Consider the following 16,050-nt stretch of genomic DNA (forward strand, 5'->3'; position numbering starts at 1 on the left):
GGAACTGCCATGTATCTTCCGAGACTAGTAAAGTAGTGCATCAAAATTTGATTACTACTGGAGATAAGGAATTCAATTTAAAATAAACAATGAAAATAGCAGTGGTATATTTCTGAAAAATCTAATGTAAACAAGGAGACTATGTTTTTAATTTTTTTTTTTTTAAGTCAAGAAGTCTCTTCTTAGGTTTAATGCTAGTTGTTATGTAAAACAAGTGTCTAAGCATGTACTCTAAAAATATCTCTTTTTCCCCTCATTTTTAAGTGATCAGTTACTGAAAACAAAGTTTGCAACAGTGAATTTCCTAAGTCCGAACAACATACTTCTGAAAGAAAAGAAACAGATCTATGAAAACTAGATATGAAGTGGAAGTTAAGTTAGTTGATGATATTTCAGTATGTTTTCAAGGTGTTGTTGATCAATTTTGCTTTGAAATTGACATATTGTAATCTTTTTCTCTTTAATGATTTCAGTACCTGCGCACTGTTGGTTTATTGCATCACCATAATAGTTTGCTTTACATATTTCACAATGGAATCCTTCTGTATGAAAGAGGCACTGGAGACATTCACCAGAGCGAGAATCGCAGTTACCAGGAAGAGCAAGATCAATATTTTTACTACAGTTACATGGCCGACATGATCCTCCAGGAGTCTCTGGATTTCCAAAATAGTTGTCCGCACAAACGTCACACCGAGATCCTGAAAATTTAAAAGAAAAAAATGAAAACATAACATTTAAGAATGTTATGTGCAACTGCTTAAATTAGCAATGGCACAGCTCATTTGCTACAGACCAAAATATACAAAAATATTTGATTCTGTACTTAAAATATTCAGAGAATAACTTTAAAAGTAATTTGTTTTCATCATTACCTGCATATCCAACATCACATTCACAGACTACATCTTGAGTTAATGTATCTAGGGCACATCGTGTTGCATATGAATGCCCTGAATCAGCTGTTCCTGGGCATGGACATGGCCTACATGGTATGTCAATACCAATTCTAGGATCTCCATAGTATCCTTCAATGCATCTGATTCACAACAAATTTTTCATAAATTAACAAAAGCTAACAGAGAATTAGACAGTCAATAAATTGCAAATATCACAGACACTTATACATTATAATTATTTTAATATAGAATAGAAACCTTGATAAAAAATTACACTTCTCATATTGCTAAAGCTATTTGTCATGGGATAGTAGTTTGCAATTGTTTTTCAGTCTTTATGTGCCTTTATGCTGTAACAAATTTAATTAAAACTGATCGAATGAATAACAATAGATAAGCAGGTTACGACAGACACGTCCTTGAACTCGACCGGAAGGCAAAATTGGTGGAGCTTCTGGGCAGCTACAGATAAAATGACACTGAAAAGTGTTTTGAGCTATGAAGTTGTAAATGCCGCTACCTAGTCTCAGGTGAAATCTGTAAGAAGCTAACATGGAGTGTTGCATTAGCTGCCACTGGCCGGTATGGCCAGTAAGCACAGTGTTGCGACAAGTATCCTAATGGGTTGCAAGACTGACCAGCTGTGCTCTGCAGAACCTACATCGTGCAGTGGTAATAGCTTAAGCGTGCTGGACAGTGTCACCACACTGGAGCTACAACTATGTTATAAGCTATGTGACTGAGAGCCAGTCGCCAGTGCAACAAATGCACTGTGGAACAGGAAGAATAATTGTGAATGTTAAGACAGAGGCATTCGGAGCCCAACAGTACTACTATGACACCAGGGCTATACTAGACAACGAGATGACTGGGCACCGCCAGCTGCAGCCATGGGTTCAAGACAAGGATGGGGTAGCAGCCTTTCATACTACAGTCTACTTTCTTCCCAGGTCTGAAGTCAGCATCGCTGTGCACCATTGTGATCACCATCCATTTGAAGTGGGGGCCAGTTGCCCACTGACTGTTGCCGGCCTGCTATGCCAGAGTAGGGCATAACTGCCTCTTACTGATGATGAGAAATGTTGTAATTAAAACTAATAAAGTGTCCTTTCAACCACCAGTCTGTTACTGGGCCCCAGTGACCCACCACTGGGCCACACCCTTGGCCAGCCAGGCCCTACAGAGTGGCGTCAGGAGAACTGACATCACGAGCAGTGGTCAGAGGATGGTGTGCCACCCCCAAAGCATGACATCTGAGTCAAAGTTTACAGTATCCTCACTGTGGTGTGATACGGTTGTTAGTAGTTTTTGACAGACATGGGTCACTTCAACTTCAAAGTTACTTTTATGAGGCCAGAAGAAGGTATAAGTTTATGGTGGACACTTGGGTACCTGTGGAAGTGGGCTTGAGAGATTTAGTAGATAGGAGGCAATGGGACACCATGTTATACACTGAAGCACCAAAGAAACTGGTAGAGGCATGCGTATTCAAATACAGACATATATAAACAGGCAGAGTAGGGTGCTGCAGCCAGCAATGCCTTCATAAGACAACAAGGGTCTAGTGCTGTTGTTAAATCAGTTACTGCTGCTACAGTGGCAGATCAAGGTTTAAGTGAGTTTGAATGTGGTGTTATAGCCAGTGCATGAGTGATGGGACACACCATCTCTGAGGTAGTGATGAAGTGGGGATTTTTCCATACGACCACTTTCTGAGTGTACCGTGAATATGAGGAATCCAGTAAAACTCTGACGCCGCTGTGGCTGGAAGAAGTGCCTGCAAGAACAAGACCAACTTTGACTGAAGAGAATCAGGCGGGGCCATCAACAAGTGTCAGTGTGCGAACCATTATTGATATGGGCTTTCAGTGCCAAATGCCCACTCATGTATCCTTGATAACTGCACCATGGCACAAAGCTTTATGCCTCGCCTGGGCCTGTCAACACCGACATTGGACTGTTGATGACTGGAAACATGTTGCCTGGTTGGACGAGTCTCATTTCAAATTGTATTGAGCAGATGGACGTGTACGGGTATGGAGACAACCTCATGAATTCAGGGACCCTGCGTGTCAGCAGGGGACTATTCAAGCTGATGGAGGCTCTATAACGGTGTGGGACATATGCAGCTGGAGCAATATGGGACCCCTGAGTTGTCTAGATATGACTCTTGACAGGTGACATGTACGTAAGCATCCTGTCTGTTCAACTGCATCCATTCATGACCATTTTGCATTCCGTTGGACTTGGGCAATTCCATCAGGGCAATGTGACACTCCACATTTCCAGAATTGCTAGAGAGTGGCTCCAGGAACACTCATCTGAGCTTAAACACTTCCCCTGGCCACCAAAATTCCCTGACATGAACATTATTGAGCATTAGTGATGCCTTGCAACGTGCTGTTCAGAAGAGATTTTCACCCCCTTGTAGTCTTACGGATTTATCAACAGCCCTGCAGGATTCATGGTGTCAATTCCCCCCAGCTCTACTTCAAACATTAGTTGAGACCATGTCACTTGTGAGGTTCCTACACAATATTAGACAAGTGCACCAGTTTCTTTGGCTCTTCAGTGTAGTTTGTATGGGGTGTGGGATACTGATACACTGCCATGGAGGTTGGTAATAGTTAATTTTCAATTGGTAGCAACAAAGTTTAGGCAGTGGAAGTGAGGGCTTCAGCATGACCATAGTGTTAGGCTTTCTGGATCAGCATTATGCCATAACTGAGATTTGACAGCATGTGGTGGAATTTAGTGGGAAGAAATACCGGCTAGGGGACACTGTTCACAATTTTGATCTATCACGAGGAGTGTCTATCATAGTAGGCAATTCAGTTAAGCCATGAGCAGTGACACTAAAGCTTAATTCAAATTATTGTGTATTGAGTGCCACTGGGAAGTTGCTGTGGGTGAGTGTGGAGCCTGCCTTTCCAGTTGGCATGTTGTGTACAGTGAAATGACTGGAGGGTATTGTGTATAGTGAAATGACTGGAGGGTATTGATTTATTAGATGCAGTGTGTTGTTTAGTGAGATGAAGTGTTACATCGGCACAGCAAAACATGCGTAATTTTGGAGCCAAGGAGGTTACATTGTTGAAAGGAACATTAGTGGCAGTGTTAGATATTCCAGAAGAGGAAGAATGCTGCACAGAAGGTGTGAGCTACGAACAGGCTGCCACACAAGATTCCACTATGATTAAGTTGTGTGAGAAGGTTAAACATTTGAGAGGAACAGACAGAGCACATATGGAAGAACTGTTGTTAGAGTGCCAGGCTTTGTTTTTCCATAGCAGCCATTCACTGCAATGCCCCTGATGAAACACAGGATTTCTAGGGGGGAATGAAGTGCCGGTGTACCGGAAACTATACAGAATACCATGGTGCCTGCAGCCAATTTTAGAGTAATTTATCAACCAGCAGTTAGCTGAGGGGATAACAGTAAAACGTAGTTGCCCACGGCCAACGGTCTTACTGCAGCGGTAACACCAGTTCTCATCCGATCACCAAAGTTAAGCACTGTTGGGCTTGGTTAGCACTTGGATGGGTCACTGTCTGGGTCTACCAAATGCTGTTGGCAAGTGGGGTGCACTCATCCCTTGTGAGGCTAGTTGGGGAGCTACTTCATTGAGAAGTAATGACACTGATCATGAAAACTGACAACAGCCGGGAGAGCATTGTGCTGACCACATGCCCCTCCATATTTGCATGCAGTGATGCCTAAGGGATGAGGATAACATGGCAGCTGGTCAGTACCATTGGGCATTCAAGGCTTGTTCAGATAGGGTTTTTTTTTTCATTTTTTTTTTAGTTGCCCAGGGGTGGCAGGAATTGTAATCATGCCCAAAAAATCTATGGACAGTATAAGGCAGTATCTACTTTACTGTGACTATCATCATTTGATCACAGATGGTCACCCCATTCCAAACATAACAGATACAGTTGAGAATCTTGGGCAATGTTGGTATTTCTTCATAATGGATTTGACCCCATCAGTTGGAGGAGATTCCAGAAGACAGACAAAAGACTGTATTTTCTCCACCTTTGGGATATTATCAGTATAGAAGAATGCCATTTGGTTTGAAAAATGCACCAGCAACATTTCAGCATTTGTTAGAAAGACTGTTTAAGGGATTAAAGCCTCATCAATGTTTAGTGTACTTGGATGCCACATTTTTTTTTTTTTTTTTTTTTTTTTTTTTAAGGAGATATTCAAGAGCATACGCAGTGACAGAGAAGTATTCTGGAGATTACAGGCAGCACCTGTAACAGTAATGAGAAGTGTCAGTTTGCACTGGAAGAAGTGAATTACTTGGGATATGTAATTGGCAAGGATTGTGTGAGGACCGATCTGAGATTGGTAGAGGCTGTGTGAGATTTTCCAGCAGCAGGGATGAGCAAGGAATTATAGTCTTTCCTGAATTATTATCGAAAATATGTGAGAGCATTCGTGGATATAGCAAGGCCACTTATGCAGTTGCTGGGAAAGGGTATCAAATGTGTGTGGTCTGACGAGTGTCAAAGCATTTTAAAAGCTAAAGGAGGTGTTGATGTTGAGTCCAGTATCAGCAGAAGTTACATGTAGCATATGGGTGACTGAGTGAACAACTGTCAGAAGCAGTAGAGGTGGTGTGATGATAATATTGGAGGGAAAAGAGAGACTGGATAGATGCTGTAGAAAGGATACTCAAGACAATATTTGGGACAGTGGATGTAGATAACATGAGTGAGCTGAACGGGACAGTAGAAACCACAAGAGAGTTGGTTGCTGGAAATACAATAGTTGCAGAATGGCATTCCATACATATTGCGAGTTTGGAGAATTGCATGCTGAACAAAACACACACACACACACACACACACACACACACACACACACACACACACACACACACTTTAACAGTGCTCACTGGGGAAGTAATTCATTATTTCAGAGCATCAGCTAGCGCTCTAAACCAAATTTAGTGGCAGTTAAAGCATGAATTAAAGTGTTGGTTGCAAGAATAACACTAACAAGACTTCTGCTATCATTATGGGATAGCATCTGGGACACTTGCAAGGAGCCATTCATCAGGCAATCCCTTGGCAGTTGAAGTCCTGTCCTATTGTCACTTGAGTAATATCTAAAGTGATTAAGAAAGGTGCAGAAAGAGCTACAAGCGAAACTACAGTTAATAGCACAGCCTAACAATCAAAACCTACCTTTTTACTATCATTGCACAACTGTGGAGGCGAGAATGGATACTTCACAGTTGTACATATCAGTTAAACTACACAGACCCACACTATTTATGTGATACACAGTACACATATCCAGCAGGGTCAGAACCAGAGGGGAAGTTCATGCAGATTGAAGAGAGAGGTGTTTTATTAATAGCAGAAGAGAGATCTATTTTAATGACTGAAGAAGAACTACAACAATGTCAAAGTGGGGTGGGGGCAATATGTCCTACTTGCATGATACAGAGGGGAGGAAAAACATGTTCCATATATGTTGTGATAGTGCCACGACATTTAACAGTGCCGCCACGACAGTACGCACAAACGGCGATAGAGGCGCTCCGCAAATCGGATGAGCGCGGGAGCGCCACCTAGCTACGAACGGCACCGGCCGCATGTCACGGCACAGCAGTCGAATACGAGAGACTGAGTTGTAATCATGTGATCAGCTATTGTTTCTAAGAGAGAGTGTGAAAATCCACACAATTATTGTGATTAAAGGTTATAACACTTTTTGGCGACGAGGTCGGGATATTTTCACCGCGTTGTGGATTTGCGTGTTCGTGACGGGGCAGACATGGAACAGCTTATGCAAGCGCTCATTGAACAACAAACACAGCTGACGGCAGCGATTCAGGCGTTGTCGACGTCGCTTACTCATCGTCTGTCTTCCTCTTCTCCGCCTCCATTCCCTCCTTACGACGAGGCCGCTGATAAGCGTTTGCGGCAACACTTCTTGGCTTTCGGCGTTGTCGACGCTCCTATGTGTAAGTCGTTATTTCTATCTTGGATTTCCCCTCGGGTCTATCAGCTGCTATCTCAGTTAGCCCCTCTGCGGGAACCAGCCTCCCTGTCCTTCCAAGAAATGTGTGACTTATTGTCTGCCTATTATCGAACAAACACCCACGTCGTTGCCGCCCGCGTGGCGTTCTACCGGTGTCGTAAACAGCCCCATCAATCTTACCGGGCTTGGGCGGCGGAACTACACGGCCTGAGTAGGAAATGTCAATAACTCTCGACAAGGACAATTTGCCTGTTGCACAGGAGAACGAAGATGTGGCGGCGGTTCACTCGCGTAAACAACGTCGCGTTGGGCCGCAACGCTCGCAGCGAAACCAGCAACCACAGAAGCCGGTTCGTTCCGCGCTTCCTTCTTGCCCCCGTTGTTTCGTACAGCACAACAGGGCAGCGTGTCCAAAACGTTGGGCCACGTGTAATTCATGTAGGAAAAAAGGCCACATTGCTTCTGTGTGTCAGTCCCATAAAGTTCCTGTCGACGAGGACGAGGCGTCGGACATGGATGTTCACTGTGTGCTTTCTCAAACAAATAAGTTGTTTGTTACTGTTCGTGTTCTGAATAAAGACATCCGCATGCAAGTGGACACTGGCTCTGCAGTAACTCTCATTAATTCTCGCACGTATTTGGCGTTGGGCTCCCCTCCTTTGTCTCCAGTTACGTGCAATCTGAGGACTTATAATCAGCAGAAAATTCCTATCATGGGCCAGTTTGATGCTTCCACTGCCTACAAGTCTGTTGTTCGGCCCCTCACGTTTTATGTGGTGGATCATGCGGGCACTGAAAACCTGTTCGGTTATGATGCTTTCCAGTTGTTCGGGTTCTCCATTGATGATGATGTGCACCTCATATCTGAGGACATTCCGTATCAACAGCTGGATGGATTGTGTTCTGAATTTTCGTCCGTGTTCTCTGCTGGTCTGGGTTGTGCCAAGGATTTTGCAGCCCACATTACTCTTAAACCTACGGCTCGCCCTAAGTTTTTCCGGGCACGCCCTATTCCGGTGGCGTTGCGTGCACCTGTCAAGGCTGAGCTAGACAGGTTAACAGCTTCAGGGATTCTCCTTCCGGTTACCTCCAGCGAATGGGCATCGCCGATCGTGGTGGTTTCTAAACCAAACGGGAGTCTGCGATTGTGTGGTGACTTTAAAGCCACTGTCAACGCTCAGAGCCTCATTGACACTTATCCTCTTCCTCGTCCTGAGGAGTTGTTTACCAAGCTTGCTGGGGGCCAGTTCTTTTCCAAACTTGACTTATCGGAGGCGTACCATTAGTTGCCGTTGGACGCTCCTTCCAAGGAATTTCTCGTTATCAACACTCCTTGTGGGTTGTATCAGTACCAGCGATTACCATTTGGCGTCGCTAGCGCACAGGCCATTTTTCAGCGGTTTTTGGAACAGCTCACGGCTTCCGTTCCCGGCTGCATAAACTATCTGGATGACATTGTTGTCACGGGAGCCTCCACTGCGGAGCACCTTCATAATTTACGTTCACTGTCTCGGGTTTTGCATTCGGCTGGGTTGAGGTGCAATCTGGACAAGTCACAGTTCTTCCAACCCTCCATTGAGTATCTTGGTTTCCACTTGTCCCGTGAGGGCATACGCCCTCTCCGTGAGCACGTTGCGGCCATTAACGCTCTACCCCGGCCGTCTACGGTCAAAGAACTTCAGGCGTTTCTAGGCAAGATTGCTTATTATCACAAATTCATTCCATCCGCAGCAGCGGTAGCTTATCCTCTGCATCAGCTGTTACGCAAAAACGTCCCCTTCTGTTGGTCCGACGGGTGTGAGCAGGCTTTTGTCCGCCTGAAGGCTCATTTGCAGTCCGCGCCTTGTCTTGCCACATTCCGTCCGGGTCAGCACTTGGTTCTGGCGACTGACGCGTCACAGTATGGCCTAGGGGCTGTTCTCGCCCATCGGTATGAGGATGGGTCGGAACGACCCATTGCCTATGCTTCCAAGACCCTCAACGAGGCGCAACAGCGTTACTCTCAAATCGAAAAGGAGGCGCTCGCTATCATTTATGCTCTAAAAAAGTTCAGCGTTTTTTTGTATGGTTCTAAGTTTCACCTCATCACCGACCACAAACCGCTGGTCTCTCTGTTCAGCCCCTCGGCGTCACTTCCGGATAAGGCAGCTCACCGCCTGCAACGTTGGGCCTTATACTTGTCTCGTTTTCATTATGAGATTCACTATCGCCCCACGGCCCAGCACGCAAACGCGGATGCATTGTCGCGATTGCCGATGGGCCCCGACCCTGTTTTCGATCGTGATGAACTCCTCTGTTTCCACATTGATGAGGAAGAACGTCGTGCAGTCGAGGGCTTTCCACTTACAGGTTCGCAGGTTCAGCTACTGCGCAGGACCCGGTCCAGCGTCGGGTGATCGGTTTTGTTCAACGAGGTTGGCCGGACAGGACCGGGGGCCGGGCATCGGATCCCCTTCGCAACTACCATGCCTTGCGCCTTCGTCTGTCTGTTCGTGATGGTGTTGTTCTTCTGGCCACGGATGGCGCATCTCCACGGGTCGTGGTGCCAGCCTCTCTTCGCAAAGATGTTCTCAAACTGTTGCACGGAGGCCATTGGGGTATTTCTCGGACTAAGTCCCTGGCCCGCAGGCACGTTTATTGGCCCGGCATTGATTCGGACATCGCCCATATGGTTGCTGCATGTGGCCAGTGTGCTCAACAACTGGCGGCACCTCTTACAATGCCCTCTCCGTGGCCTGATCAAGCTCAGCCATGGGAATGGGTGCACGCCGACTTTGCTGGCCCCTTCCTCGGTACTTATTGGCTACTGTTGATTGACGCCTTCTTGAAGTTTCCATTTGTTGTTAGATGTCCGTCGCCCACCACTGCGGCGACGACGCTGGCTTTGTCCAAAATCTTTGCGCTAGAAGGTCTTCCATCCATGATCGTCACGGACAATGGCCCTCAGTTCTCTTCGCAGGCCTTCCGTGATTTTTGTACTGGACAAGGGATTCATCATGTTACCGCACCTCCCTTCCATCCGCAATCGAATGGGGAGGTCGAGCGCCTTGTCCGCACTTTCAAATGCCAGATGAAAAAATTCCTTAGTGATTTTTCCACAGATGACGCCCTGCTGCAATTTCTGAGTTCTTATCGCTTCACGCCTCTGGGTGATCGCAGCCCTGCTGAACTCTTGCATGGCCGCCAACCGCGCACTCTACTGCACCTGCTTCACCCTGTCAGGCCTAGTACTGTGTCCCCTAGTGCGGGAAAATACTCGGTGGGCGCCGACGTGTGGGCAATAGGGTATGTATCTCGCCCTAAATGGATTCCAGGGGTGGTCAAGGCTCTTCGCGGCCGCCGGCTTTGTGAAATCCGTACGGGCGATGGCACGGTTGTTCGCCATTACGACCAGATGCGCCCACGAGTGGTGGCCACGCCTGTGCCACCGCCCCATCCTTCGCCTCCACCAGCTCGAGACGCCAGTCCTGTCGCTGCTGCCGATCTACCGTCCGTGTTGATGCAGCCGTCGTCGCTGCCGCTTCCAAGTACTCCGGAACCGGCCCCAGTCGCGACGCCGCCCTCTCCGGGACCCATCTCGCTGGAGCACACTCCCAGGTCAATGACACCTATGGATGCTGCTCCGGAGTTTTCACCCATCATCTCATCCAGGAGGCACGTTCCACGCACGAGCTTCTGTCCTGGACATTTTCGACCATACTCCCGTATCTCTGCGCGGGATCTCCTCGGGGCCTCACAAGAGGCCATGGATGTCTCTGCGCTGTCCATGTCTCCAAGGAAGTGAGTGTTTATTTTTTTCAAGGGGGGAAAAGTGTTGTGATAGTGCCACGACATTTAACAGTGCCGCCACGACAGTACGCACAAACGGCGATAGAGGCGCTCCGCAAATCGGATGAGCGCGGGAGCGCCACCTAGCTACGAACAGCACCGGCAGCATGTCACGGCACAGCAGTCGAATACGAGAGACTGAGTTGTAATCATGTGATCAGCTATTGTTTCTAAGAGAGAGTGTGAAAATCCACGCAATTATTGTGATTAAAGGTTATAACAATATAATTGTTCAGGGGCAAGGCAGGGACAGCCATGCTGAAAGGAGGTGATGGAACTGAAGCCACACTTTCAGTGAGCAGATCTAAATTGTGTATTCTTGGTGTATGTTGATGTAATAGTAGTGGTGAGTTGTCATGAACAAGGGAAGCTTATGGGAGCAAGACACGTGGGTCTAAGAGGCAGTAGGTTAGTTATTGGAATCATGTTTGATATTACAGGACCAACATTTAATTTACCAGCTACAATTATGGGCATTACTCACTTGAACATGACACAACTGCGGCTGTATTGACTGGATGAACCCTTGGCGATGTTTCCTAAATGAAACTTTACCTTCTTAAATGATACTTGGAAACCAAGTCTCATTCATTCTCTGAATCAGATGATAGCTGCACAGGAGGGGCAGATTACTGCCGTATCAGGACAGAATATGATGGATAACCACGACCTCGAGTAATACAATTCCTAGTGCCATAGTGACTGTAATTTTGTTCTGGGCACCTTTTACTTACTTGACACAGAAAGCCATTCAGCAACCCGATCCGTGGATATTTTTTTTTTTAAATCCCAACAGTACAGCCATGACACCAGAGCTACCCTAGACAATGAGACAACAGGGCACCAGCAGTTGCAGCCATGGATTCAAGACCAGGATTGAACAGCACCCTGTCACACTATGGCCTACTGATGGGCTGCTGGTCTGCCTCCCAGGTCTGACATTAGCATTGCTCGGCAGTGACGCAAGAGAGAGTGGAGATATGTAGGGTCCCCCTGAATAGGACAGGCATGCACAACACGCCGGAAGTGGCTACAAGGGTAGCGGAGTACGTGTGGAGTGCACATGTGGGTTTTTTAGGTTAGAGAATTCCCTCCCTAGGCCCGACAAGACGCCTTCTGAGACACGGCGAGGTAGGAGTAGGCAAAATGCAACAGGGAATAACAATATTAATGTGCTAATAGTAAACTGCAGGAGCATCTATAGAAAGGTCCCAGAACTGCTCTCATTAATAAACGGTCACAACACTCATATAGTACTAGGGACAGAAAGTTGGCTGAAACCAGACGTAAACAGTAATGAAATCCATCATCCAAAAGAGCAACTGCACAAAAACAAGTTGGAACCTCTAGCTTTCTACATATGGGGCACTTACCCAAAAAGCTGAAGAGGAAAAAATAAAAAGGGAAAGGCAGAAAATTACAACTGTCATACATTAATATGAAACAGTAAAGGACTAGTAACAATTTAAAAACGAATTAAATAAATCTGTCAAATCTCACAACACTTACAAATATAATACTATAACTCAATGCAGTTAAAGATTAACATCCTGTAATAATGGATAAAGTGGTAATGGAATGTCCTGGATGAAATAGAAACAATGACATGAAAAAATAACAATCATCATACAAGGTGAGTGTTGCAAACTAGAAGGTAATATGTGGCTCTCCTTTGCTCAATGCTCCCATATGGTGAGAAATTGATGATAATGATCACAAAAAACTGCAAGACAAGTTAAACAAAGTTATTACTGCAAAAAGGCTGTGTGAAAAAGGGTACCTGGAAATCATACATAATACATATCATGAAAAAAAAGTATTACTGTTCATACCTGTCACAGTTATGGCCCAATGTAAAGTCACGACATTCTGTACATGCTCCTGTTTGAGGGTCGCAAACATCAGCATGCCCATTACATGTACACTGCTGACAGTTGGGGAAATTCCAGAAACCTGGCTGACACTGATCACATTCTCGGCCGTACGTATTGGCTCTGCACTTGCACTGGCCAGTCTGAACATCACAGAAGTTGTCAAGTGCACCAATAGAATTGCAGTCGCATGCTGAAAAAATTGTGACCTCAGAGTTCTCTAATACACATAATTCAGCAAAAGTTTTTCTTTCACATACTGTTATGTGTAAGAAAGGCAATGGCTTAAAAGAAAAAAATACTTACAATTTGAAATAACAGTATTTAGTTTATATTTGGAAAATGTTTCTTCTGCTGTATGTTTCATGCGAGAATCTGCCACAAATTATTCTTCAAAACTAGTTATGAGAGAGGAAATGTGACATCACTCTGTTGCATAAACATGACATACTGTTGTATCTACTACTGTAACTTTTCTGATTATAAAAGTGTTCATTAAGTACAGCAAAATACTTTCACATTTATACCAAAGTTGTGTAGCGTACCATTTTCTGTTATTAAGCTTTTTTCCAAATCCTCTGACAGTACAGGTACTTATTTTGAATTGTAGTGGAGGTTTCTAAAGTCATTTTTCAGCAAGCATCACTTTTTCCCACATTTATTACATCTGAACTTCATATTGATAAAATTAAATTTGTTCTTTATAGTGCTAGTACAATGGGGGACATGTGCATCAATCAAATGATAATCCATTCTAATTTTTACACACAAGGATAGTATTACTTCAGCAAAATAACCCAATTGGTAGAATATTTCCTTCAGGCCAACAACTTGCACACAGTTATGATTGTATTTCTGATTATGTGAAAGTAGAGGTGTGTCAGGAAATCCTTTCATATTCAAGAAGAGGAAGCCATTACTGAAGCAAATGATCAAAAGAATACATTACAGGAAAAGGTTTATCACAGTTGCAAAGTTATTACATCCAGGAATTGCTATGATGAGAAACAAAACATTTTAGAAGTTATTCACTGCACTTTATAATGTATAAGAAAAATTTTAAAATTTTGTGTTAGAAACTAAAAAAGGAATCAGTGAGAAAATAGACTGGATTTTTGAATCCTTTGCGACTATCAAGGAACTGTAACAAAGACTTAGGAGAAACAACTCCTAAAGAGTACTTTAACTGCTGTGCTGTGTAGTTTGCAACCAATATTCTTGCATCTCATGAGACATCAACTTTGAACACTGATGCTGCTGCACCTTCTGACATGCATGACCTGTCAAGTTCATCCTCAAATCGTGAACAGAAATACATTCATGAAGCTATGAGTGGAAGGCAAATGTGGATACTGGTCACAAGATTGTCTCCTTACACTTTAGCAATATAAATGAGATGGTTCTCATGACTGAGAATATAACTGAGCCACAATAGGACACCTAATTGGTGGAACTGTAGCCGATCTTCCTGTAAGCTCTTGACAAGCACAGAGGGCTGATACTACTGCATCTTCTTCTTTGATCAATAGTTCTACCTATATGACGCTGAGCTTTCCTCCACTGTACTTATTTCAGATGGAGTTCATGGCCTACAATGGTCATGAAATCCCAGTGCAGGGAGTGTTTTTGATAGAGGTCTCATATAAAACTATGTTACACATGCTTTCATTTTTGGTAGTTTCTTAAGACAGAGCAGAAAACATTTTTGGATTTGACGACTTCGAGCACTTTGAGTTTTCCATTCCTGTGAATGTGAATTTGTAATCCTTGGACATTCCATTTCAAGGAATTGAAGAGTTTATGACCTCCTTTTTGCAGTTGTTCACTTCAGGTCTGGGTCAGGTGGCATTTGTCGAGGTATGTCTTCACTTGAAGCCAGGTTCTGGCCACCTTTGTGTGGGTATTCCCAATTCCTCATGTCCTCTAGGACGCAATGAAGGCACAACTGGACGGGTTGCTCACCTTAAATGTGGTCACCCCAGTTTTTCAAGTCAGTGGGCTTTTCATTTGTCATTGTCAAAAAACCGGATGGTCTCTCAGGCTGTGTGGCTATTTTAAGGCCGTGATTGACCAGTTGATCATAGATTCTTTCCAAGTTCCACAACCAGAGGACGTGTTCTCCAGGCTGCAGAACAGAGACTGTTACGTGAAGACTGATCTGTTAGATTCATATTTAAAGCTGCAGTCACATTCATATTCCTGTGAATTGCTAGTGCTTAGCACATCCTTTGGCTTTTACTGGTGTAACCAGCTTCTATTTGGAATCATTAGTGCTCCAGCTTTTTTTTTTTTGTGCTTCTTAGAATAACTGAGTCAGGGTGTTGTCTAGTGTGGCAGTTATCTAGATGAAATCATGACAGGGGCATCAGCAGCTGAGCACCTCCAGACTTTGTTTTCCTGCTTATCACCTGAGGGCCTGAAATGTAACTTCAGTAAGTTTAAGTTTTTCCAGTCTTGGTGGAGTACCTTGGTTTCCTTCTCTGCAAAAAAGGCATCCATTCAACCAGAGAACATATGTAGGTCATCAACAATATGCCCTGCCCCCAAACTCTGTAAGAATTAAAGTTCTTTCTGGGGAAGATTAGCTATTACTACTTGCAGACAAAGAAAGAAGCATTAGCTGCACAGTGAAGAAGTTCCATGCCTATCTGTACCGTGTGAAGTTTCAGTTGATCAAAGACCACAAGCCAATTATGCACAGTGTTTCGTCATCGGTCTGGACTTCCAGACGAAACGGCACAAATACTGCAGTGTGGGGCATTGTTTCTGTCCACATATATGCATGACATCAACTACAAACCTTCTGGTCTCCAAACAAATACCAACGCTCTATCTCGTCTGCCAGCTGGCCCAGATCATGAGTTTGACACTCAGGAAGTCATCATTTTTCAATCAGACTCTGATTTGCCATTGGCCCTTCAGGAGTTCCCCCTCGATGCATGACAGCAGTTGCGAATCAGAAATGGGCAGACCCCATATTCTCTTCTGTTGTTCAGTGGATTTGAAATGGTTGGCCTCAGAGACTGCCCATGGGCAACCACAGTCACTTGAAAACATAAGTCACCATCTGGTCTAGACTGATCCTCCATGATAGGGGTTCTCCTCCACCAGAGGCAACACAATAGGCCTCGAGTCATTATTCCCCCAGCTCTGCGCCCCAAGGTATTTGATCTGCTACATGCCAGTCACTGGAGTATTTTACGTTTGAAGCAGCTGGCCCATTGGCATGCCTCTTGTTGGCCATTGATCCTTGGCCCCAGGCAGACCTTTTTTGCAGTGGATGTGGCTCATTGTGGTCAGCTCATTGTCCTCAAGTTCCCTAATGTCCACCCATCCCCTCTACGACATCGGCATATGTCATTCGGGCCAAATGGGTCTTCCACTGGCCATCATATTAGAAAACTGCCCCCAGTTTACCTAAACACACTTCCCCAGTTTTTGTGACCTTCAA

The 16,050-nt window shown here is 44.8% G+C and overlaps 1 protein-coding gene and 1 pseudogene across 2 annotated transcripts in view; one reads left to right on the forward strand and one right to left on the reverse strand.

The window, feature by feature from the left end:
- Positions 1-16,050, reverse strand: part of LOC126297623 (laminin subunit beta-1) — a 319,924-nt gene that overhangs the window by 31,571 nt on the left and 272,303 nt on the right. For both annotated transcript variants that reach the window (XM_049988640.1, XM_049988639.1), the window contains 3 exons: positions 12,561-12,792; positions 876-1,039; positions 477-701 (listed from right to left, as the gene is read on the reverse strand). In XM_049988640.1, the coding sequence (XP_049844597.1) occupies positions 477-701; positions 876-1,039; positions 12,561-12,792 (621 nt within the window). The remainder of the gene's footprint in view (positions 1-476; positions 702-875; positions 1,040-12,560; positions 12,793-16,050) is intronic.
- LOC126299685 (5S ribosomal RNA) lies at positions 4,358-4,476 on the forward strand (annotated as a pseudogene).

Source organism: Schistocerca gregaria, chromosome X (assembly GCF_023897955.1).
Source record: "Schistocerca gregaria isolate iqSchGreg1 chromosome X, iqSchGreg1.2, whole genome shotgun sequence".
Classification (NCBI taxonomy): domain Eukaryota; kingdom Metazoa; phylum Arthropoda; class Insecta; order Orthoptera; family Acrididae; genus Schistocerca; species Schistocerca gregaria.